The sequence below is a fragment of the Ananas comosus genome, linkage group 18 (genome assembly GCF_001540865.1).
Source record: "Ananas comosus cultivar F153 linkage group 18, ASM154086v1, whole genome shotgun sequence".
In the NCBI taxonomy this organism is placed as follows: domain Eukaryota; kingdom Viridiplantae; phylum Streptophyta; class Magnoliopsida; order Poales; family Bromeliaceae; genus Ananas; species Ananas comosus.
The window spans coordinates 235,666-260,300 of NC_033638.1; the positions used below are offsets into that span (position 1 = coordinate 235,666).

At 37.0% G+C, this 24,635-nt stretch overlaps 2 protein-coding genes across 4 annotated transcripts; one reads left to right on the forward strand and one right to left on the reverse strand.

Annotated features, from left to right (window-relative positions):
* Positions 18,339–21,856, forward strand: LOC109724007 (CBS domain-containing protein CBSX3, mitochondrial). Of its 2 annotated transcripts, none has more exons than XM_020252591.1 (6): positions 18,339–18,504; positions 19,773–20,038; positions 20,149–20,230; positions 21,086–21,159; positions 21,324–21,384; positions 21,490–21,856. In XM_020252591.1, exons 2-6 carry the CDS (start codon positions 19,781–19,783, stop codon positions 21,630–21,632), a joined length of 618 nt encoding a protein of 205 aa, XP_020108180.1. In that variant the 5' UTR covers positions 18,339–18,504; positions 19,773–19,780; the 3' UTR covers positions 21,633–21,856. The 2 variants fall into 2 exon arrangements, with proteins under 2 accessions (XP_020108180.1, XP_020108179.1); XM_020252590.1 differs by having other exon boundaries at positions 18,340–18,504; positions 19,777–20,038.
* On the reverse strand, positions 22,585–24,243 carry LOC109724006. 2 transcript variants are annotated; one of them, XM_020252589.1, is made up of 2 exons: positions 24,070–24,243; positions 22,585–23,691 (listed from the first exon to the last, which is right to left on the reverse strand). In XM_020252589.1, exon 2 carries the CDS (start codon positions 23,689–23,691, stop codon positions 22,894–22,896), a length of 798 nt encoding a protein of 265 aa, XP_020108178.1. In that variant the 5' UTR covers positions 24,070–24,243; the 3' UTR covers positions 22,585–22,893. The 2 variants fall into 2 exon arrangements, with proteins under 2 accessions (XP_020108178.1, XP_020108177.1); XM_020252588.1 differs by having other exon boundaries at positions 24,076–24,241.

Sequence of the window (24,635 nt, forward strand, 5' to 3'; positions counted from 1 at the left end):
GTTGGTCTAGTTCCGACACCGGCTTCTTCACTTCGGCTTTCGATGGGAATTTACGAGACTGTTCTTCCACTAGTTATTCTAACAGAAGCGTTCGAAGCCCTTGGGCTACCCGTAAACGCCATTAAAGTGGCGTCCCTGAACGGTGTGAGGTGTCCGGTTCTAGGAACAACTCTTCCATTAGTGACGAAATCAAAAGAAAACCTCGAAAATGTGTACGTGAGTACTTTCTAGTACACGAATAGGTGTAATGGGGACGTTTTAGTGTTAAAGTACGTACCCGGGGAGCTTTGTCGTGAAAGAATGATTTTATGACAAAAAGAGTACAACTACTCGGCAGGCCATGGGCGCCCGATCAATGAAGATATAGCATCAATCAAAAGTTCCTCCCCGTAAAAAAACGCATATTTAACAAAGTTCCTTTATATTCAAACGTTTCATATATCATTTAAAACCCTATTTGTGTAACGTATATTTATAGAGAAGAAAACTCGACAGACACCAAAGGTAATATCTAGTTTTTTAAATTAACCGTTACGTCAACTGAACGCGAAAACGTAAATGTGCTACAAACCGAAAAAGAGTTTTAACACTAGAGTAAAACAAGACGAAATAGCTAAGGCGTCGATACGAACCCCTTCTCCAGTACGTTAGATGGCCACAGTGTGTTCCGGATGCCGTGCCTGCTGTTAACGGGACCTTGTTGGTCGTGAGAACGCCAGGTTCGATTTACGAGCGCCTCCTTGCGTTTCTTCAGCTGCCTTATTTTAACGCCAGTAACTTGACCAGGAGAAAAAAAAAGCTCCTGAGTAATTATTTTACATTAGTGAGGGAAAAAAACCTATTAATTTCTACTAACATAAGCCAGAGCTAGGATTCCTAATTTGAAACGAACGTTATCTAATTACCCAGATAATGAGGTAGTTTTAAAAGGGGAAAGAGAATTCCCTTAACAGTATTACACTAGCTATAGCGGCCGGAGATAACGGAAAGGACTCGAAATAATGGATAAATCTAGAGAAGGACACTCACCACAAAGCTTATTCGTTAACTCGAGTCTGAGAATCTTTACATTGACCTATACTACGGAAAAAGGGTTCTTACTATTATTAGCAAAACCTAGACAAACCTACGTTTTTAGAGAGTCAATAATAGAATAAGCTAACTGCCGGTTAAACCTACACTTTACTCCGCCTAAGACTATCACAAAAGACCCCTTACCTCTAAGAAATAATAATAACACTAATAATAAAAAACAAAAACATTCAAACACACACACTTAAACGTTAACGTGCACACCAACTACAAGATCAATGACATTTAATAATTGTTAAAGATAGAGAATATCCTATTACACATAAAGTTAGTCCGATTTAACGTCTAATGGAGAAATTAACATAATCTAGTGGTAGAGTTGGAAATGGACTAAAAAAAAAAAAAAAAATATTTAAAACCAGAAGTTAGAAAAGATTCAAAACGTTAGTCTAAAAAGTAGAAATCTTAATTAACGTGGTAGTCTGGGATTAGAAATAAATAAAAAGAGTGACCGTATAGTGGTTCGATAAAATTTTTAAAATTTTTTAACCACAGTACAAACTGTCAAACTAACCGCATACCCTGGTATTATAACTAGATATACTCTTTCGTTCCGTTACAATTTTTTTTTTTTTTTACTATGAACTATAATTTTTTTTTTTTGTTTCTTTTCTAAATCTTTGGTTACCACATTAATTGGCTTTGGGTAAGTGCTTTCGACAGCTGGCTGGAATCAGGTCATGCGATGTCACAACTGGCCCGTAAAAATATTTTACTGGAGGTTTCAAAATTTTAACTTTTTTATTAAGACAGTTTTAAAATAAATTTTTTTATTAGAAAAAAAGCGGTGCATCCGCAGTGCAGTCTAAAAATGATACTTACGCCACTTAGTAAGTGGCAGAAGTATATATATATATATATATATATATTACTTCCGCCATTTATTAAGTGGCAGAAATCATATTTTATAGAATTTAAATAGGTTTAAACAGATTCAGAATTTCAATTTATATTTATTCTGCCATTTAATAAGTGGCAAAAATATCGTTTTTAAGTTGCACCGCTTTCTTCCTAATTAAAAAATTTATTTTAAAACTATCTTAATAAAATGGTTAAATTTTAAAAACTTACCAGTAAAATATTTTTTTCGGCCAACTGCCAACATAGGGTCTAAAGTTTAAATATTCAGTTAAAATAAACAGTTGGGCAAAAAAAAATTTTTTTTTTTAAACGATAGAAAAAAAATTTTTTTATTTTTTTTTAACGTCGCTCTTGACAGTGTCTCGCCTTTCACCCCCTCACCATTATAGTAGGCAAAATCAGCAAGCTGTTTAACGCTTGCGCTCGTGGGTTAGGTTGGTATAGTGAGAGAGAAAGAGAGAGAGAGAGAGAGAGAGAGGAGAAGGACGTGATGCTCCAAGAGAGAGAGAAGAAGAAGAAGAAGAAGAAGAAGAAGAAGAAGAAGCCTCTAGAGCCAAAACTAGCCACCTAACCACACATCCCTAGGAGAGCCTCGATGTTGGTACCGCCGAGGCCACCACCTGCGACCCATGGAGTTTCTCTAGCTGTTCCGCGCGTCTCTGGAGGCTCGGGATTAGCGGTCGTTCTTGACGCGGGGTTAGTACGAGGCTAACCGCACTCAAAGCTAGCACGAACTAGCTAGCGAGGGAAATCTAAAAAAAAAAAGAGACAGGAAAAGAAGAACAAGAAGCATTAGAGTCGAATAGAATATCTCTAATAGCTAGACTTAACATTCCTCCTCTCAGTAAAACTACGCTTTGGCATCACAAAATCCACGACAAGCCTGCAGCTTTATTCTTAAAGTTATACTATTCTAAAAGTACACATTGTTCTTCCATCCTCACACTCAGGAAAACGAGGTACTTTCCAAAACTATACATAATAACCCATCCTGCCGTATAAAGTTAAATAATGTACTTTTACTGAACGTTCGCCTTATACTATAGGCAAAATCGGTAAGCTAGTGTGAGGACTATACAGTGTATATTGTAGGTAAATGAATTCTTCGTACAATATTAAATTGAATCCTTCAACAAGAAGAAAAAAAAAAAAAAAAACTCTTTCTTTCATCGAACGAAACGCGAAACAAATAAAAAAATTTCTTTACTTGAAAGTAACTTTACGAACCTTAGAACCCATAATTGTTAGTTCGGAAGTCCGTTGACGCGATCCATACCAGACATTCTCTAGATGAAGTACGTAGGTTTGTCCCCCAATCGCACAAATGATCAGTGACAATAGGGACGCAACTACGCGTTAGTGGATGAAGATTCCGGTTTTTTCCCACAAACTACGAATCAAACGCAAGATCGATAAAACCCTAAAAAAATGATACAAGCCGAGTAATAACTAGACAATCAACTTAGTACTTACCGGGAGAAAGAAATTAAGAGAGAGTCAGTAACTCGACAAACACACCTCTTTTAGAAACCACTACATTTAAATTTGTAACTGAATCGAGTTTTCGAAATTTAATCGGGTTAGCATAACAAATTTTTGAGAATTGTATAAAATTGTGTTATGAAACTAATACCAAAGATACCTTCACAAAATCACTAAGGTAAACTAGAGTTATTCACCAACCTTATAGGTCTTCTGAACGTTTCGAAAACACAAGACATATTTACCTGTCTCCTCATACTTACGAAATTCTCGAAAGAACAAGAATAACTAAAATAGGGTAACACAGAGTCGTTCCCGAAACAAAAAACATAAAATGAACAACAGTTCAACGACGCCTAAGGGTTTTCAAAAAGGCTGAAAAGTCAGCGACTGAAGGCAAATAGATGAGCAAGGTAGTTAGACCAAATATGTAAATACACGAGAAATCAATAGTTAAAACCATTCGAATTTTAAAGAAACCGCTTCATGGTTATAACCACGTGAATTATACTCCGGTAGGAGTAGTTTGACGATTCTATGTGAAACTAAACGTTAAACCGTATTTTGATTTAGGGAGAAAAAAAAGAAAAAAAGAAAAAAAACCAAAGAAAGAACGTCTACCGTACTACGACCGTGCATACTACACTTGTGGTTTTGTCCGCCAGGTTTGCCAAGCTAATCTGTACTCCTCCTTATATTAGTACCAAGTTTACGACCTAATTTTTAACGTTAGCTAGAAAACCCAATCGAAGAAAATAGACATATGAGTACGTACTTTTGAAGCGGGGAAAGACAAACTTCTTATGTCCACTAAGAAAAAAGACTTTTATATTTGATTACCGAATAAATTCCATATCACCTACTACACGTAGTACGAACTGTGAACTGTCAGACCTAAACTATAAACTTCGAGTTAGCATTGACGTCTTACACGAAAACGGGTTTCTATAAACCCTACATCCTAAATACTACACATAATAATACGAGAGTAAGTCGTAAATGACGACCACTAAGTCACTTGACCACCCCATTATTGGTGGACTGAATTTAAAATCATCGGATAATCAAACATAATGTTACAGAGTTCACACGTTCACGTATTTGTCTCATACAAACAATCTGATACCGTAGAATCTTTGAAAAAGAAGAGGTGACATCTTTTTGTCGATACTCGTAATTACGGATCGTAAATTAACAAATGACACGACACGTAAGAAAAAAATTTGATCCGATCAAGACTTAGGAATTTAACGACCTTAACGTACTTTCTTTTTTTTATACCTCTAGTTCCTTTTGAGTATATAGCTAAGAAAGAATGAGCAAATCGTTACAGTTTTCAATATTCCGATATTATAGAATAATACGATGTAAACTACATAGTTCAATAGTTGGTTATTTCTACTGTAACTTGACAAATAAAGCAACCAAAAAGAAAGGAAAGGTGACAATATGTCTCGGACACTTCCGTTTTGTAGGTTCCTAATGTATACGTCTGGACATAGTCCATTAAGTTCTTATTAACTTAAGGTACTTCAATAAAACATTTACGTAAGTTTATACACAACGAATCGAGGTTATAAAGAAAAATGATCAGTTCGTATAAGGTGTAGAAGACTTCAAAATTAGTAGTTTAGACGACGGAGAATTCACAATCGGTTAGTTAGTCGATTAATTATCCGTTTATATTTTATTGGCGAAAAGATTTTCTTAACACGAAGCTTAAAATCTCTTACCACCCCCTTTAAGGTTACTAAAAAAGAAAAAGGTCAACTTACGTATACCTGAATTTCCAAGAGATTTAAAGAGTTAATATAGTCTGTCTTTTCAGGTACGTCCTATTGGAGGTAAAATTCACTGAAAAACCAAGAGATGCAAAAGTAAACGTTTCCGTTAATTATTCAACAAGCTTCAATTACACAATATTACTAATCGAACGACCTCACCAACGTCAACTTCAATGACCTCCTGGCTGGTAACTGAAACAAGGTCCCTCTGCCCATGATTCTTGACGAAAAAAAAAAAAGTCCACATTGAACATTTGATCGATTTAGTATATAAATCACGAAGAAGACGACAAAGTCCTAAGGAGGCAAACGGGGTTTCTCCCCGCCGAAGGGCTACGGTTCTTTCCAATCGGTGTTACTGAAATGGTACAACTATACGTCATAACATAGTCAGACTTAACTATTAATCATCACAACATCCTTTTAATAAACTCCTGCTATCAGTGGAACTAGAGACAATCTACGTAAACACTTTCTATAATATTCGTAGAGAAACGTACATGTCTATAGAGATAGATACTCTTCAGCAGATTAGTATTTCGTACCAATCTCGTAAAAGAAAGAGGGAGAGATATGACCTTCCAAACCTTTGTAACAATCCGATCCACAAGAACGTGAAGCCAAACTAAGGACCCTTCACAAACCTGAGGTTACACAGAGACACAGACACAGAGACATAAAGGAAAAGAAGACTCAAACAGGCACGTACGTGGACACATAAAATAAAAAAGGAAAAGAAATTAAACGTACACCCGGGACACGCTCCCGGCCAAACAAGTACGACGACCTTCGAAAACACCTATGTCTTCAATAAGAGAGAGTTGATTTTCTTTGTTTATCAAACTGACAATACTGAATACTCATTGTTTTTTGCTTCTTTTGACTTCAAGGATTCTTGAGATCCAACCCGTTGAAAGTTCAAGAACGTTCGGTCTTGACAACTCTATAGATACAATTTAAGTACAACAAACGAATCGTTTATAAAAAAAGGGTACTTGAGTGACAAAGAACCAAATAATACAAAATAAAAATAAAAATAACAAACTAAAATCCAAGTAGTGTAGACTCCCTGTAGAAAATAGCCTACCCAAATAGACTGTTCCTATATCATCGGGATAGACCACCGGTGTGAGATCATTATATGAATAGAGTGACGTTTGTTTTCTTGGAACAGTACTAAGTTTTCTGGAGGGTTTTGTTACGTACCAAAATAAAAAGGCCGTCCCCTCCCGAGTAGGACTCTCCAGCCCTAAGCTTCCACGGACCTGTTTACTTGGAGAGTTTAAGCTGTTGAGGATGAAGCACATACCGAATGTATTTCGAGTAAGTAGAGTCACTTTTCTTTAAGCTAACCAGTGAAATAGTTAGCAACAACTACATTTAATTTATTAATTGGTCTAATTACGTAAGTTTAACGGTGTCCCTCGACAACTTCCTCCTTAGGCTTCCCGAAGAATTCGAAGGATGACTGTTCCGAGAGAACCTCCTAGGAGTCAAGTCCGTGAAACAACTCGACATACGTTTCCATGTCAATCAGTGACTTAAAAATAAAACGTTCTGATTTACGTTACATAACCCACAGTCGTACACAGTCATGGTAATAGTAGCTCAAGAAATGAGCTCGTCTAATTCTAAAAAAAAGTAATCCGATTTAACGACCCTTGGGGGAGTTCATAGTTTTAAGGTGAAAGGGTGGAATTTTATAACCTTTACGGACATATAATTGAGGCATTTAATGTTATAAAGTAGTGAAGTGATAGAGTAGGCATGACGACAGTTACTGAAAGGACGTAAAAGTTGGAGGTTTAATGGGGGAAAAAGAAAATTTTTTTTTTCTGGATAGAGTCGTTAGGAGAAATAAGGGGATAGAATAAAGAAAGATTTTAGAAACTGTCCTACTCCTACAGAAGAAGTTCCTGATACGTCTTAGCGTGTTCTTTGAAAGGCTTGAGCCGAAGTGAGGTGCTGCGTGGAGGCCGAGTCGACGGTTTCGACTACGATTAAGGTCACGACATAATCGAGTATCACGAAAACCTCAACGTCAACGGCGTCGACATCAATAGCAATCAATGAAAATGCTTTATAGGTTCTCCTCGTTTATTTAACGAGACACCTTGGTAGATAATACATCGAAGGCGTGATAAAAGAGATCATGAATTCTCAATTGACTTATGTAAAGGGCTCGTTATACCCTGTTAACTTATGTCACATAATGTATCTTCGTGACGTGAGGTTAATACACTGGGACAATTTGATTATTTTAATGTCATAGGACGATCAATGTTATAGGACGATCAGCACATAAAATGTAATTACTCTAAAACCTTCATGCTCAAACATTTCGTTAGTATTATAAGCACTCGACTTCACCGATTGCGTCTTGCAGACTAAAGATGATAAACTTGACTAGACGATAAAAGAGTCATTCTCAACCTTCTACTGCTTCTACTTAGGAAAACAAAATCACGTCCCTACTTTTAACTTTACCAATATAAGCGATAACCGATCAGCACGGTCTCAAATGCCAAACACTTTACACTAGAACTAACACACTGAATGCAGTTTGTAAAGAGCCACTTATCTCGAAATTAAATCGTGCTCTCTTGAGATAGTTAAACTCTCGTTGAACGACAAACACGAAAGGACAGTATAAAAATTTTAGAAATACATGTTTCTCTCTCGTCAGGTTACATCCTACACATAGAGCTTTCTAGTCAAACCTATTCTTGTTACAATAAGTACGTAGGTAGACCTTTAAATGTGGGTAAGTAAAAGGCAGGTAGATTACCTAACCTCATTTAGTGTGTAAGGATCTACCCCACATGTCCATAGAAAAAGGAAGGAATTTATAAACCATTTTTACACACCTCTGGGGGAGCGTATATACGAAAGTTTTTTTAGTTCTAAATAAATCGATTTAGAGTACTTAAATAGCTAATTGTTTTGATCTATATTGATCCACATTTTTGAGTTTAGTTTAGGGGGTTGGGTTTTTTTTTGTTCAACTCTCCCGACAAAGTCTTACCTTATATTATCAACTCCTCCAGAGTTATTCAAAAATGGGTTTTAGAAAAAGACTACTTTTTCATAAGCGTGTTTTAAAAACAAGGACAACGTCGCGTGTGAAAGTAGTAGACGTGAAACCTTTCCTACAGCTCGAGAGGTGGGGCAGGTGAAAACTGTGTGGTTTAAAGGGATTTTTGACCCCTTCGGTTTTGGGACAAAAGGTTTTCTGGTGGCTGACTTGGATTTAGTCTGTTTTTCTTCGGTCAAGCGTATTTTCAAGCAGTTTGGCATTTTGTAAAAATAGTACCATACGCTAATTTTCAAGTTGAACAGATTTGTTGTTATTATCTTTCATTTAGGTCGTCCTACTCTAATTGACGATTGCTTTGTTGTGTAGGTACAGGCTAGTTTTATTTGTTTCTCAAGCGCGTTAACTCATCCGGTTAGATATTAAAAGTCCGGTCCTCTGGATTTTATCGTTGTTTAGGTTAGCCTGCCATTGAATTTCTTAAGTAGAGTGTTCATTTTCTCTGTATTTTCTTTCTCTTGTCGAGTATTCCTTTACCACTAGACTTTAAGTCCAAAGAGAGCCTCCCCGAAAGAATCGTCGGAGTCGACGTCGGAAGAGACGGAGTTAGAGCCGCTGTATGAGCAGTTAAAGCCGAAGGAGCTCAACGAAATCTGGGAGTAGCGCACAGTATTGTCGTTAAAGATACAAGAAAGGGGGCGAGAGGTGTTGGATATTTTTCTCTAACCCGTTAGTAAAAGTAGTTTATAGCGACATACATAGAAAGTTCTATTCTTCTTCGTTTTCCGGTGAGCATTTACGACGAATTCTATTAGATTTCTTTTTTCAATCGGACTGCTATTCAGCTATGCACGTCTCATGCTGTAAGGTCGATTAACATCTAGTGAAAGACGTTCCGAAGGTACCAAAACTGTTTCTCCATCTTTTTATTTTACTATAATTTTTTCAAGTTGAATTTCAAGGTTTTCTTCTTGTCAGACGTTTGTAGTAGTATTATACTTAGAACAAAAGATACATGATTCTATATTCCCTTTTTTTATCGTACATTTACTTTCTTTAAAGTCTCCTTTTTTTCCCCCTTTTTTTTTCTTCTTCGTCGGATGACGAAGACGAACCTTGTTCTATTATAGGTGAAGACGATCATAATATTCATTACCATTCCGTTATCCGTCAAGTACAGTGTGGTTGGTATAAGTACTGTCCACGCTCTGTAAAGTGTGATTGATCGATGTGTGATTAAAGATAGTGTATAATCCTATTGCGTAGTGTTTTTCTTCACGATGGTTCATTTGTACAATGTACATTTTATATTTTACGGGTGAGTTTCAATTATCAAGTTTTCCGCGATGGGGTCATTTAACTTTATCCTTTATATGTTGTGGTTTTAAGATAATTCTCGTCTTGTGACCCCTTCGAAGAACCAAGAGAAACCAATGTGACTCACTAATTCATGGTCTCTTAACTTTGATCACATTACCTTGATTGACGAGCATTTTGATTATGTTTTCTCAGCCTTCTCACCATTTGTTCATGTAGATCCTGGTGGTGATAACGTCAAACAGTTCCATAACGTTATCTGCAACCTTACTATTTTTTCTCGTACGTGTTTCCTTCACGTTTAACAGACGGTGTAATCTCCAAAGGTTTATTTTACCCACTTAAAGTAACGTTAAATGTGGTTTCTATAGATCTTTTAGTTCATTCAGACTGTTCCCAACCAAGTTCGACTAATCCGTTTCCGTAAGACCCGGAAATGGGTTTGTATTTAGAAGAATTCTGACGACACCTAATTGGCGTTGTTGTAGAAGTTCTCCTCTGTACTATCGATTTAGTTAAGGGTGTTACAGTAAGATTTCACTACCACCCCGTTTACCTAGTGGGTGACGTGGTAGGAGGAGGTATTCTCTTAATTTACATCAAACTGCCCGCCTTGACTAGTTTTGTCTTAAGTCCTATTTACGTCGTCTAACTTGGTTTCATTTGAAGTCACCCGGGACAATTTAGAGAGTTACTGTCTGCTACGAGTAGGAAAATAAAGTAAGCGATTTACATGCTCGATTCTAAATAAGTGTAAGATCTTAATTGAAGTATATTCAAAATGTCATTTGAAGTTAATTTCGGGAACATCAAATCACGTAAAGCGTCATTTGAGTCACTGACTACGACATTTAGTGGGTAAATAAAGTCAGTTGTTATTTACATTTTTGTTTCTAAATGAGTGTAGGTTAAGGTTTTTGTAAATCGACCGTAAGTCCAATAAAAAGACCGTCATTTGAATTACCGTCCACTGCCTTAGTTTAGTCGGTTAAATCATGTAAATATTTTCAAATCCTCGGTTATTCGAGTGGCCTTTTTAGTATATTTTTGAGTACCGAGAAGGCCATAATAATGTTCTAGTACTCGTTGTACACTGTCTACGAGCTTTTGTCGAAACTTTATAGTCAATCGTTACATAGTGTGTTATTTGGATATGTAGTAGTCGTTAGAAGTGATTTATTTATTTTTTTTTTTTCTTTGTTGACGTACGTGACTTCTTCGGACACTAAAGTCGTATTTAGACGAAAATGACGTCAGGATTAACTCTTTTTGTGGAACGGTTTTTTTTTTACCTTCCGTTCGTTATAAAAGTCATCTTGGTCATACAAAGTGATTTCCACTTCAAAGCCAACTTCATCCAAACATCCACTTGATCTCAATTCGATTGTTAATGAAAAGAAGACAACAAACAAATATATTGATACCTTGTTTCAAAAAGATTAAAACGACAAACAAACCGGCCGTCCTTCACTTACCGCATTTTCAACTGTAAGAAGTAGTAATTATAAAATAATAAGACACGGAGAGAGAAAAAGGGGCGTTAACTGAAGCTAGAACCTGCCCGGCTTCAGTTAATGTTTTAAAACCTCTCAAAGGTCAAAGCTCTGGTTTCCACTTCAATGCAACTTGTGTTAGTAGCCTTCACCCATAAATGCCGGCTTTTGGTAAAGCGAGGAGAGGAGAAAGCTACTTTGTCCGTTGGTTGTTGTAATTAGATGCAATTACTTGCTGTTTATACTCCTGAGCGTGGGAATTTAAAATGTGGATCCGGGACAAACCTACAGTTTTAATTAATAGATTCCTATTGAATAAGTAATATTCTTAAAAGATTATACTAACGTTCGTTCTTCAAACTAAAAAATGAAGAGCTTTCCACAACGATGGGTACTAAATCATCCTATCGTATAAATTGGATGTTTCACTAAATAGAATAAGACTTTTTTGTTTTGAACTTCCGGCTTACACTATAAGGTAAGATTTGTAAACTACCGTGAAGTGTAGCAGGTTTACATGTTCAAAGAACTCATTCCGAGACAAACTCATGTATTTATAGAACAAGCCATATAGGGGAATGAATTTAGTTCTTTAAACATGCAAAAGATTTTATTCTATTTAGTAGAGCATTCACTTTATACGATAGGATAGTTTAGTTCTTATCTTTCTAGAAACTTCCTCGTTTTTTAGTTTGAGGAATGACTATTAGTATAGTCTTTTTAGGTTTAAGAACCTAATGAATAAGGCTGTAGGTCTGTTCCGGAATTAGATGCAATTACTTACAGTTTATACTCCTGAACATGGGATTTTAAAATGTGGTTTCGTTAGTTGGTTTTGAAGTTCTTAAGCTAAAACAAAGAAAGAGTGTTAAACGCGATAGATTGGTTGGTTGATTGATTGATTGATAGATTGATTGATTGATCCTTCTTGTTATGTACGTTCGTCGTCTACATTAATTACGTATCTTCTCTTCTCTTCCCTTCTCTACACTATCATAAATGAAGTTCCTCCCGCGCCTACCGCTCGAACTACCACAGGGACGGCCTCCAAAGGAACATCAAGAAGAGCTCCTTGAGCGCGTACCTCAACCTCAACGCCGGCCACCGCAACCGGAAGGTCCGCCTCTTCCACGGCCTCCCCAGCCAGACCATCTCCCGCCCCTGCCGCCACATCCCCAGCTTCGGCTGCTACTCCCACCTCTCCGGCTTCCCCGCCTGCGGCGGCGAGACGCACATGAAGACGACGTCGGGGCGCTACATCGCGCACTACATGAGGTGCGAGCGGCCCAGGAGGTGGCAGTCGGCCACCGAGACCGTGAGCTAGGCGCGCGCCAACTAGTCGTGGGCGCGCAGGCGGAAGTCGGGGCGCGTGCGGTCGCGCTACACGCACAGGTCCGAGTGTTAGAAGGCGTGGCAGGACAAGAAGGTGGTGGTGGTGGTAGTAGTAGTAGTAGTAGTAGTGTTACTGTCATGTATTAGTATTGGGATTGGCTAGTTTGGGATTGGGATTGGCTAGTTTTGGGATTTCTTTCCTCGCGCCTGGACCTCAGAACCTCGAACCCCCAGCTGAAGAAGAGCTGCGGCTCCTGCTACCACAGCCTCGGCGCGTGCGGGTGCCGCCGCAACGGGAACGCGTGCCGGAGCTCGCGCATGAGGTGGACCTTCTCCACGGGCAGGCCCCTCTTGTGGCACTAGCGCGCCAGCATCGCTCGGTACCGCGGCTAGGGAGAGAGAGAGAGAGAGAGAGAGAGAGATAAGCGAAAAACACCTACGATCCCAAACCTCAAAGCCCCCACCCCCCTCTTCTCCCCAATACTGCTACTACCTCTTCTGCTCACTCTTCTTCTGGGGGAACGAACCCCTCTTTCCATGTCTCTAACCCAAGGTTCAAGGTTGGTTTCATCGTTTTAAAAAGTTTAAAAATTTGTTTTTAAAGTTTTTTTTAAATGTTTATCAAGTGTTTATAAATCAATAATTTTAATACAAGGTGTTAGGTTATTAAATATCACGCGATGTCTGTCCTTGATCTGACTTTATGATAATTATCGTAGTTCGTGAGCCACGATAGTTTAAAAAGCGAGAATCTACTTTTTTACATGCTAATTTTACTACACCCGGAGAATCCCAACTCATTCAACAATCAACTTATCATATTAGATTGCCTATTTTTATTAGTTTTTCAATTTAGTTTACCGTCTTTTGAACTATCGTGTTTAAAAACTACGATAACTACCTTAAGGTCAGCCTGAGGATGTTTATCAGGCGGTTAACCAATAACGTCAACACACAGTGATTGTATTTCGAATTTTTAAAAATGCACATTAATTTATAAATACATAGTGATTATATTTTTACTAGATCGTCATAACATTAATAACTCGATTAAATTTATAAAAAATATAATTAGTTATGGTTTACTTAATACAGAATACAAAATCTAAAACATAAAAAAAATGTACAAAATTCGAAATACATTAATTAATATAATATAAAATAATTGACTTGATAATACCTCAAAACATAGGAAAAAAGCTTAAAATTTCAAAAAGTTTAAGAGAAAAAAAAACCATTTGAAATTTAATAGGGGTATACTAAATTGAGTAAAAATGAAATAATAAGAAACCAAGTTTTTTCATGTGAAATAAAAGTATGTTAAATTAAAGATAAAATGATTTTTTTTAATGTATAGTTTATCCTATGATTTGGTGTACTCTCGTTTCAATGGAAATACTTGGTGCTAGACTGATTTGATGTCGTTTTATTTTATATTAAAAGACTTGGTATTCTAATGTTTCATTTTTTATCCCTTTTGAAGTTTTTGGGGGGACACCAAAGCACGAAAGAGTGAAATCATGGAACACCAAATTTTGTATAGTTAAACGGGGGGACACCAAAGCAAAAAGAGAAAAACAATAGTTAAAATAATAATAAAAAAAGAATTTAGTCACTGTTTCAATTTTAATTTCCTATGATTTCACTTATAAGCTATTTATATCTACCAATAGACTTCAAAAAAAATATATTAAATTGCTTTATAATTGCTTTTTCGAAGGCTTTTCTATTTTTACTTTGGTGTCCTCCCGTTTAACTATGCAAGATTTGGTGTACCATGATTTCACTCTTACGTGCTTTGGTGTCCCCCCCAAAAACTTCAAAAAGGATTTTTTATTCGATTTGATCTAACTTTGGTCTTAGTTTAGTGTATTAAACGGAATGTCCGGTTATAATGATCCATATATCTACTACATGTTAGGCTGGGCGAACTGCCCCCCACATTTGTTCGGCTTCCGCCCGCTCGGTTCTAAATTGAGCTCGAGTCGAGTTTTCGTAAAGCTCGGTCGAGCACAAGCCGAGTCTTAAAAAGTTGAGTAAAAGCCGCGAGGTTTTATTTAAGTAGTACGTAAGGTAATGTTCGAGCCGGAGGTTTCAGTTTATTATGTAGTTCATTAATTCGTCGTAACGACGATTGTTGCAGTGTTTTATCCGGCTAATTAAATTAATATATGTGGGATTAGTTTGTGGTTTTACGTGGTTTAGGAACTATGTGGAATGTGGTGACGGAGCTAGAATAATATCATTATTAGTGGCTCTTTTACAACAAATTAAAAGAGGGAGTCTTTCACTCCTCTAGCAAGACGTCGTCACCGTCGCCGTCGCCGCAGTGTCCCAACCTTTCGTACACCTGCTGGAGCGCGTACCAGCCGGCCCGGCACGAGAAGAGGAGCTGCGTGTCGTACCGGTGGAACTTCTCCAACCACTAGTCCAGGCCACCCGAGCCGCTCTCCGCCGCCAGGTGGTGCCTCTCGCGGCGTCGACGCCACAGACTGCTTCGTGACAGCCAGTAGAGCCGCCATCAAAAAGCCTGGGTCTCCTGCTACAGTTACGGCAGGGGCTTGGGCGGGTGCCCGGCCGCCGGGCACTCGTCGAGGTCCTCGTGGTGGGGCTTCGACATGTGTAGTGAGAAAAGTAGGTGGGCTTCCCACATTCGCATAAGACAATTTCTTACGTCAACTAAGCAGTCGAACAGTTATCTTACCAAGAGTAGTTAAGTTTGTTTTTCCTCACTTCGTTAATTATCTTGGTTAGTATAATAACTGTTTTTATATACAGTTATTGAGTATATGTATTATCGTTCTCTTATCTTAGTTGATCCCTAGGATAACTATTCGTCGTCTTAATATGATTTCCTAATAAACCGGTGTGCGTCAACGTTGATGTATACGTTTAGATTTATACGACAAACTAAACTAGGTAAACTTAAATTAATCTAAATACGCTCTTCTCCTCCGAATTTACCTCGTCGACCTCTCTCGTTGTCGTATATTTCTTTTCGAATGTAAGAATTATCGGAAAATTAATTATTAATAAAATTAAATAAAATTTAATTATATTTAAACATATAATATAAATAGATTTTAAAATATTAAACATTTAAATATACAATATTAAATAATCTTTTATAAACGTTGTAAGTATAACAAATTATATGTAATTTATGAAAATATATAAAAAACTAAAGACTACTAGATTTTAAATTTACACAAAATTTGTTTTTCATAGTTTTAAATTAAGTATAAATAAAGTTTTAAATTTTAAATTAAAACTAGATGATATTAATTTTAAAAACTCATTCTTACGATAAAAAATTGTCCAATTAATATTGGCAAGCAAGAATAAACTTTAAAAAAATTAATTCACTAGTATGGCTGAGCATATTTTATATCCTTTACAAGAAAATAAGTAAAAATCTAAGGAAATATCTACCTATTCTTACGATAAAAAATTGTCTAATTAGTATTGGTAAGCAAGAATAAACTCTAAAAAAATTAATTCATTAGTATAAGCATAATAAAATAAGGAAAAATTTAAAGCATACAGTAACAGCCTTAAAGATATGCGAAAATATTTATCATATCTATATATATATATATAGGTAATCTAAATGGCCCAGCTCAGGTGACACTCATCAATAGGCTGGGCTGTATAAGTCTATCGTTAAGGTAAGAGTGAATAAATTATATATATGTCCCCCTCAATCGCCTTTATGACAGTCATCGTTTAATCAAGACAACGGTGAAAAGCTACTATCTTGGAGATTTAGCTGCTAGCCATAGCAACTTATATTAAATATGGTAAACTTCATAGATCTTTAGTTTAAAGTTTAGAAAAGTTATAATAAATGGATTACTAGTTTACTAAAATTTTAAATATCAAAATGACCAGCTATACTCCATAAAAAAGCAAATTGCCATNGAGAGGAGAGAGAAAAAGATAATCTCCCTCACTTAACCCCTTAATATATATTAAAGAAATTAATTTTTCTTTTTTTTTCTAATCTTTGAAGATGAGGCTAGATGGGGAATATTTTTCAAAAGGAGGCTAGATAGGGAATATTTTTTTGTAAAGAAGCTAGATAGGTAAATAGTTCTCTAATTACCCACAATTTGTGAAATTAATTAATTTGTACGATTCATCTAACAAGTCGCCGGGTTAGTTAATTAGACGGGTTATATTCGTTCGCGATCGAGTTAGGACTTGACCAAGCCCAAGTGGTGGGGCCCACCAATACATGTTCTGATGTCCAGCGGGGCCCACCGAACCACGCCTGTGACCTGTGAGTGCGTCGTATATGATGGGGTTGAGACATGAGATTATTCTTTTTAAAAAATTTTAATTTTTTTTTTTTAAAAGTTCTGCTGATTCACTGCAAAGAAGGTGATTAATTTAATCCGTCCTGATTAGAAAGGATTAGATGAACGTCGTTTTCCCACCACCTCACCTAATTCTTTGTTTATTATGTGTAAGGATAATGATATTATTATTCTTATGGTTAATGCATTCTTTTGTAAGGAACGTTATTACTATTTGTACCTTGGAAAGTCCTAAAAATATTGTTGAGTCTCTTTCAATAAATTAAGTTAATCAGTCCTAGCTAGTTTTTTATATTGAATTACTCGTCACACTGAGGTCACAACTCAGTGTGCTAGAAGTTTTTGCATATTAAGAGAAAATTTCTCACAAAATATGATTAGACTCCTCGTCAAAAAGACAAAATTCATCTCCACCTAAATTTGGTATAAAATTTTATTTAAAGTTAATTGTAGCCGGCCCCTTGAGTGGGCTAATATACTAATATGACATAAAAAAATGTTCATAAATTCCAAGCAACACCGACTGTTCCTAAAGCGAGTGGCAAAAAGCTTGGTGGTTGGTATCCGAGGTTCCAAGGTAGAATTCTAGTTGATTCATATTTCTTGCTAAGTTTATTTCTAAATAAAATAAACGAAGCGGGTAGCGTGCTACCTATTTCTAAAAAAATATATATATAAAAATTCCAAGCAACTTTTTTTAAACTCTGAAATTAATTTATTTTAAATATAGGGGCAATTGCTTATATATCCCTAAAAAATTTCTGACTTTCTGATTTACCCCTTTTAGAAGGCTAATATTGAAAATATCCTTTTTACGTACCAACCTATGTGGCTATGTCTAATATACTTATAGAATTAAAATCTGTTAATGAACTATGTTATTTCTATGAAATTATTATTTTGTCCTTTCAAATATATTCTTCTATAATAACCGACTTTTCTTATTACCCTTAAGTTAGGGGTACACAAAAGATTTTGCGTTTTGATTTTTTCAAATATACCCTTCTATTATTACTAATATTTCTTATTTGCCCTTAAGTTAAGGACAAAAATGACATTTTAATTTTTTTAACTGTGATAGATATTTAACTCATATTTAATCGAAATTAACTTAACGGGAGTAACTGTATGAATATTTTGGAATAACAGAAGAATATACAAGGGGTATATTAGAAAAAAAAAAGAAAGATAAATAAAATATTTTTGAAGTATATGAATAGGGCAATGCACCGAGACAAAAATCGTCAAATTCCTCCTCCCCATTTAAGTTATGGCATGACAATAGCTAGATGGGGAATAATATAAAAATAGCTATAATATATTATTGATGTGACGCTGTTATATTTTTACTTGTTTATTTTAGGAATCAGTTAGAATTCGAACTTAAAATTTTATGTATCAATCAAAAGTCATTTGTCACAGGAACGATCGGTAAGAAAGAGTTTTTTTTTTTTTTTTAAATAGATAGCATACTACCTACTTCATTTATTATATTTAAAAATAAATTTAATTAAAAATATAAATTAATTAGGATTCAAATTTGGAATATGCTTTTTGCCACTTGGTCAGGGAACGATCGGTGGTAAGGAATAGTTGTTGTTGATAAAATGATAAGACCCCACCTAAACATGACTCGTTTGGGATCACTACTCTGCACTACTAGACTAGAAGGTGTTGGTGAGTGGTAGGGTTTCTCTCTCTCTCTTCCTCACTCGCTCACTTCGCCCCCATTCCTCTGCGACTCCCCTCGCCCTCTCCTTTCTCCGCCGACGCCTTTCCTACGCTTGCAGGTGACTGAGAGACGAGTATTCCATTCTATTATTATTATTATTATTATTATTATTTGTTATTATTTATTGTTTTTTTCTGGAATCTACGGGTTTGTGAGTTGCAGGGTGTCTGTTTGATTCAATCCTCTTATCCAGGATATATAGATTTCTGTTTCTGTAGATGGTCGTCGGGTTGTATTTCTGTGCTGTCGGTTCGTCCGGCTGGAGATTGATGTCGAAATCCCGGAGAAAACTGCACTGATCTATTCCAGCCACAATAACTTTACTTTCTGATGAAGAGTGACCAATTGTGTTAGTAGTACCAAATACCGATTGTCCTGATAAGAAGAGTTCATGGGGAGATTGGATTACATCATTCTTTTCTTACTTATATGCCTAGTTTCGTAATCCGGTGGCTATAAGCATCATTTTTATGCTATGGCAAGTCCAAAAATTTCAAAAGCGCTTTCAATCTTTTTCCTCTTTTATATTATAAAAATTGCGGCTGCAGCTGCAACTGGAGAAGCACACATGCATGCTTCTCTGATAGCGGTTGCAACTGCAATCTTTTAAAGTATAAAAATGGTGCTTTTGGCCACCACGGTATCGAACTAGGCCTTAGATCCTTCTATAAGTTCTAATATCTGTGTCAGTGTGTTTGCATCCGAATGAAACTTGGCAAGCACCTTCAAATTCCCAGTGATTCGAGTTTCCATTATGTAGGATCACACACACACACAAAAGTTTTCTCTAAATGAGTAATTTTAGCACGGATATATATATATATATATATATATATATATAGAGAGAGAGAGAGAGAGAGAGAGATAGGTAAGCACGCTACCCGCTTCGTTTATTTCATTTAGAAATAAACTTAGCTGGAAATATGAATCAACTAGAATTTGAACTTGGGTCTCGGGTACCAACCACCAAACCTTTTGCCACTTGCTCTAGGGACGGTCGGTATTTTAGCACGGATATTGATGGGCATTTGATGGGTATGTTTGTAAAGAGGGCGGGGAAAAAAAACCCATTGAGAAGTTTGCTGTTGTTTTTCTCTCTTCTGAACTTTTTTTTTTTCCTGTAGCTGGGAAAATATTGAAAGATGTCATTCATTTTACTATCAGTTTTCTTCTTTTTTTTTTTTAACTTATTCATTTTACTATCAGTTTTCTTTCGTTTTAACTTCGTAAGTGATTATTAAAACAATTTGCAAAATGTTGTCTAACTCTTTTCGTCCCAATGTTGTCTAACTTTTGTGCATTATATGGCTAACTTTAACATCCAAGTCAGGAAAATGCAAGGAGCAATTCAAGCAATTCGATCCCGTGGAGGTGTCCTCAAGAGTGCAATTCTTCGACATGTCCGCATCGTGAATCCTGCCATGCTGCCCACTGTATTTTCACATTTCCAGTCAGTTTCTTCCTCTCGATTAGAAGAGCACGGATTTGAGAGCACCACTATTGCTGATATCTTGAAAGATAAAGGTAAGAGCGCTGACGGGTCATGGCTTTGGTGCACTACCGAAGAGACTGTTTATGATGCTGTGAAATCAGTATGTATTCTTCTGCTCTTTAACATCTCTTGTAGTGTGCGAGAGCTGCCCTTCTCCCTCTAAACAATCTCTCAGACATTACTGATGGTTTAACTCTACTCCATTTTCAGATGACGCAGCACAATGTCGGAGCTTTGGTGGTGGTAAAACCTGGAGAAGAGAAAGGGATTGCTGGAATTATTACCGAGAGAGGTAACCAGCAATTTTCTTCACCGAGACTTACTTTTTATGGCATCACGGAACCGCATAATTTAACATAACAACTAAAACTTAAAAACTGTCTAACTTGGTAATCTTCTCGGAAGAATCTCCTTTTGAGTAGAATCAGTAGTCAGGTTCTTTAAAGGGAAATGTGGTGTGGGGTGATTAAGTTCTCTTTGGTTCAATTCCATCAAATTGAATGATTATCGAAGAGAAGATAAAATTGGAAATCAAGGCGACAGTTCAAGGTAGGAGTCATCTCAACAGGGGATCAAATAGAGGGAGGGACCTCTTTATAGTTTTTAGAGGGGATCCACAGTGTCGGTAGACCAGTATGAAAGAGTAAATAAAACCATTAGGCGTTGGAAAAGGTAGAGTTCGAAAATGACATGATTAGAGGTGATTATGAAAGATTCGAGGAGGCATATCTCAAAATAAAATAACTGATTTGTTTTTAACTTTCTGATGACTAAGGTAACCAACTACACTTTTGTCGGAGATAAAGTTTGTGCTAAGTTGGGTTGCAACTTGAAAATGTCTAGTACTAGTGCTTAAATAATCTGCAGTTATCAGCTACAAAATCAAGGGTTGTAATTGTGGATAGGAATAAAGTTTTAATCATAATTTTAACCTTTAATAGTCCTTGTTGCAGTACCTATCTCTGAGGATGAGGTTAATCAACTAATTTTTGCAATATAAGCAAAGCACCGTTCCTCTTCATTTTAGAGCATAAAAAGCACTGTAATGATCAAAGAATAAAAATAATTGTTAGTATTTACTTGTCTTTTACTCTTGTAAATCAGGAACGATTGTTCAAAATACAAACTAATGTTTGTCTCTTTTCAGATTATCTCCGGAAAATTATTGTGCAAGGAAGATCTTCCAAATCAACTAAAGTTGGTGACATCATGACTGAGGAGGTACTCACGCCATTTGAAGTGCCTGTTACCATAGGAAAAATTCACTGAAAGAATGCTTTAACAAAATTACGAGTAGTGTCGAAAAGAGTTTTACGATGAGAGATGAACCATCTTCTGTTTTCAGTTTATCATCTTTTTAATGATTATTATGTCCAAATGAACAGAACAAGCTGATCACAGTGACTCCGGATACTAAAGTTCTGCGAGCTATGCAGCTGATGACAGGTTTACTATTGCCTCTGACATCATATCGAATCAGTAATTACTAAGGGAAGAGGAAATATTGGTTGCTAGTTGTGCCGTAAATATATGGTTGCTTGTTGTTTGCAGATAACCGTATTAGGCACATCCCGGTGATTGACGAGACGGGTATGAAAGGAATGGTCTCCATTGGAGATGTTGTCCGTGCTGTGGTGACCGAGCATAGGGAGGAACTGAACCGCCTCAATGCTTACATACAAGGCGGTTACTAGAATTAAGGGATCCTAAACTCTTCTAGTGTGCCGCTTAGTGATGATGGCGAAAAGTTATGTTTGCATGAAGTTCCTGAACTTTGGTGTTTGATGTTCTATTTAAGTATGTATATATATGCTTTGCATCTCTTCCGTCCTTCTTCATCTACTGATGGTATGTCGTGACCAACAAACAGTTCATGTACTGAGTAATAAATAAAGTTGATGGCGAACTTTCTTGATGAGTCGATGCTACTTGAGCATTTCGTGTGGCACATTTGATGGTTTAACTTTACATTCTTTGTTATGCTTTTCTGTGAGGCTCTTCAGTCCTTTCATAGTTTGTCATGCTGCAAGAACAGCATGACAGAACAAATGTTTTCAATATTTTCAATATTTTCCATCAGGTTCTCTGGGATCGTTGTAGAATGTTTATCACTATTTCTCTCTCTCTCTCTTATTTTTCTTTCTTTCTTACCAAAGCCTCAGAGTAAATGCTAATAATGAAGTAATGAGGAGGTATATCATGATGTTCTATGTCCCGTCGTTGTTCTACCTATGAAGTCTCAGAGTTTGCTATAATTCTTCTAGTCCTTGAAGCTATGGAGCCCTCGATGAATGAATGCTTCCAAAGATTTAGATTCCTATCGGCTTAGCTGACCGGTAAATAATCACCAGGATGGACTATATGTAGGAAAGTTGAATTCCATTGGAAACACCAACTTTTTGTTTAGTTCTTACCTGTGATTTGTTAAGTACCGTAAGTTGTGTGGTGTTCTTGTGATCTGAGATGGGCTTATTGGAGGATTCATTTGTTCAGGTAAGCGGCATCCACACGGAGATTTAGATTTGAGGTTTTGATGTTTGAAAACACACAATTTTCAATGTTTGGTTTTTCCAGTAAGCTCAAATCTTCTATCTTCTTTCCATCTTTGTACAGAATACATATGCAATTGATTTCAAGCCGCGATTGTTTACTCCATCCAAGACTCTGTTATTTCATCTCGCGAACCGTGGCAAACATAGGGCTACTGGTAGAATAGAAAACATGCAACTCTTTTACATACGGCCAGAATATAACTGTACATCTCTTAATTTGCAAAGTGAGATAGAAAACTGTCGGTTGCAGTAATCGTATAATAGAGTGGCACATATACAGGGGAAAAATACTTTCACCCACTCGGGAGTGAGCAAATATTAGTTTTTACGGTCAGCAGAAGACCGTCAGTCAATCGATGATTTATCTGCGCTTGTACCATTGCTTGTGATTCCTGCTAGGTAGCTAGCTCTCCTGATGGCAGTTGAGGATGGCAGTCCGATCGAGAGATTCAGCACGAGCGGCCAGCACCGCCAATTGGCCTTTCACACTAAGATCTATGACGTGCGACTCGTCATTTCCGTAGCTCACAACAAAGCCCGCGATTAAGGAAGGATCCACCGTATTTTGGATCCTCACGCTGGGGAATCCGGTGATCCTCTGCATCTTCTTGGCAATGAGACGCAGCTGTTTTGCGTCCAGCTTCACGGCAGAAGAAACAGCCACGAATAGACGAACACTGGCAGGCACGGAGTTACATCTGTCGTCGTTGTCGTCGTCGTCACGAGTGCTCTCGTCTCTTGAACTGGTACTCAACTTCTCCTCGAGAAGCAGCGAATTATGCAAGAAGCTCAGAGGAGTTAGAGGCTGGAACTCCACGACATCGCTCACTGTTGCTTTATGTCCTGATCCGAGACTATCTCTGACTTCACCGCTGCAGAGCAGACGGGCTGAGTCGAATCGCATCTCGTCGATTCTGGCGCCAGTCTCGTCGTGCTTGCGAGAATTCCATCTCTGGTCCTCGATAATAGCAGCAATATCGGTTTCCACGCACGCCAGTGGCTCTTCCTTTCGCGCCCGAGTTCTTGAGGAATGATTTGCAGCACTTTTAAATGTCAGAGTACTGCTCTGCTGTTGGGCTGCCTTCAAGCATGATTGCAGTCCATCAGCAAGCCTTGCATCAGACTCTCCCGATGCGAACACTGGGCGGCCGCCGCCGCCGCCGCCGCCGCCGCCGATCATGGACTGGTTTAAGGTGTTCATCTGCACCGCCAAATTTAGACCTTTGTTACTTATCTCTCGCAATCGTTGCATGAAAAGCAAATTGATAAATTGATGGATATGTTCATCAGAGCAACAGTTAAGTTCAAATTACAATATATTCCGTAAATTTTGCTTCCAATATGAAGAATATTTCTACGCACAAATCAGTATGCTTAATCAAAATACAAAGAATATGTTTGCTCATAATATATATAAATAACCAATGGCATCTATCGCACAATTTCACTAGCGAAATCTTAATTTCTGACGAAATTCAAATAGCGGCGCATCGGTAATTGCGAGGAACATATAAGATCTGAACTACAGAAATCGACATGAAACATTCATCAAAGAGAGCAGAAGAATTAGTAGACATACACTAACCTGAACAAGGAGGACCTGCAATTCGGAGATCGATGCTTCTGAATCTGATACAGGAATGAGGAGAGGTAATAATTATTACTGTGTGATTTATGTAATGTAATGGTATATTATTATATATATATATATATATACTATATAGTAGATGGATGGATGGATGGATATGATTTGTTTGTACGTGTGAGAGAGGAGGGAGAGAGAGAGAGAGAGAGGCAGGGTAATTATCCGCACTTCTCGGCCGCAAAATCCCCATCTTCAACTCCACCACATCCACTCAACTGTGATAATTAGGATTGCTCTTTGGCCCCACTCTTATCTGTTACTACTTAGTATTTTTTCTGACTCTTTTTTTTTTCAAAATAATTTTATAAAATTTTCTAATTGGATAAAACTTAGTTTGGTATTAAGCTCTATCTAACGCTATTAGATAGAATGGAGTTGAGAAAAAATATATAGGGATATGTTTCTGCTCTCCGATTGGACCGCAGAAAATATATCGTAACCAACTAATCGCAATATGCGGAACACAATATTACATACGAAAACAAACCGTATATTTTTAC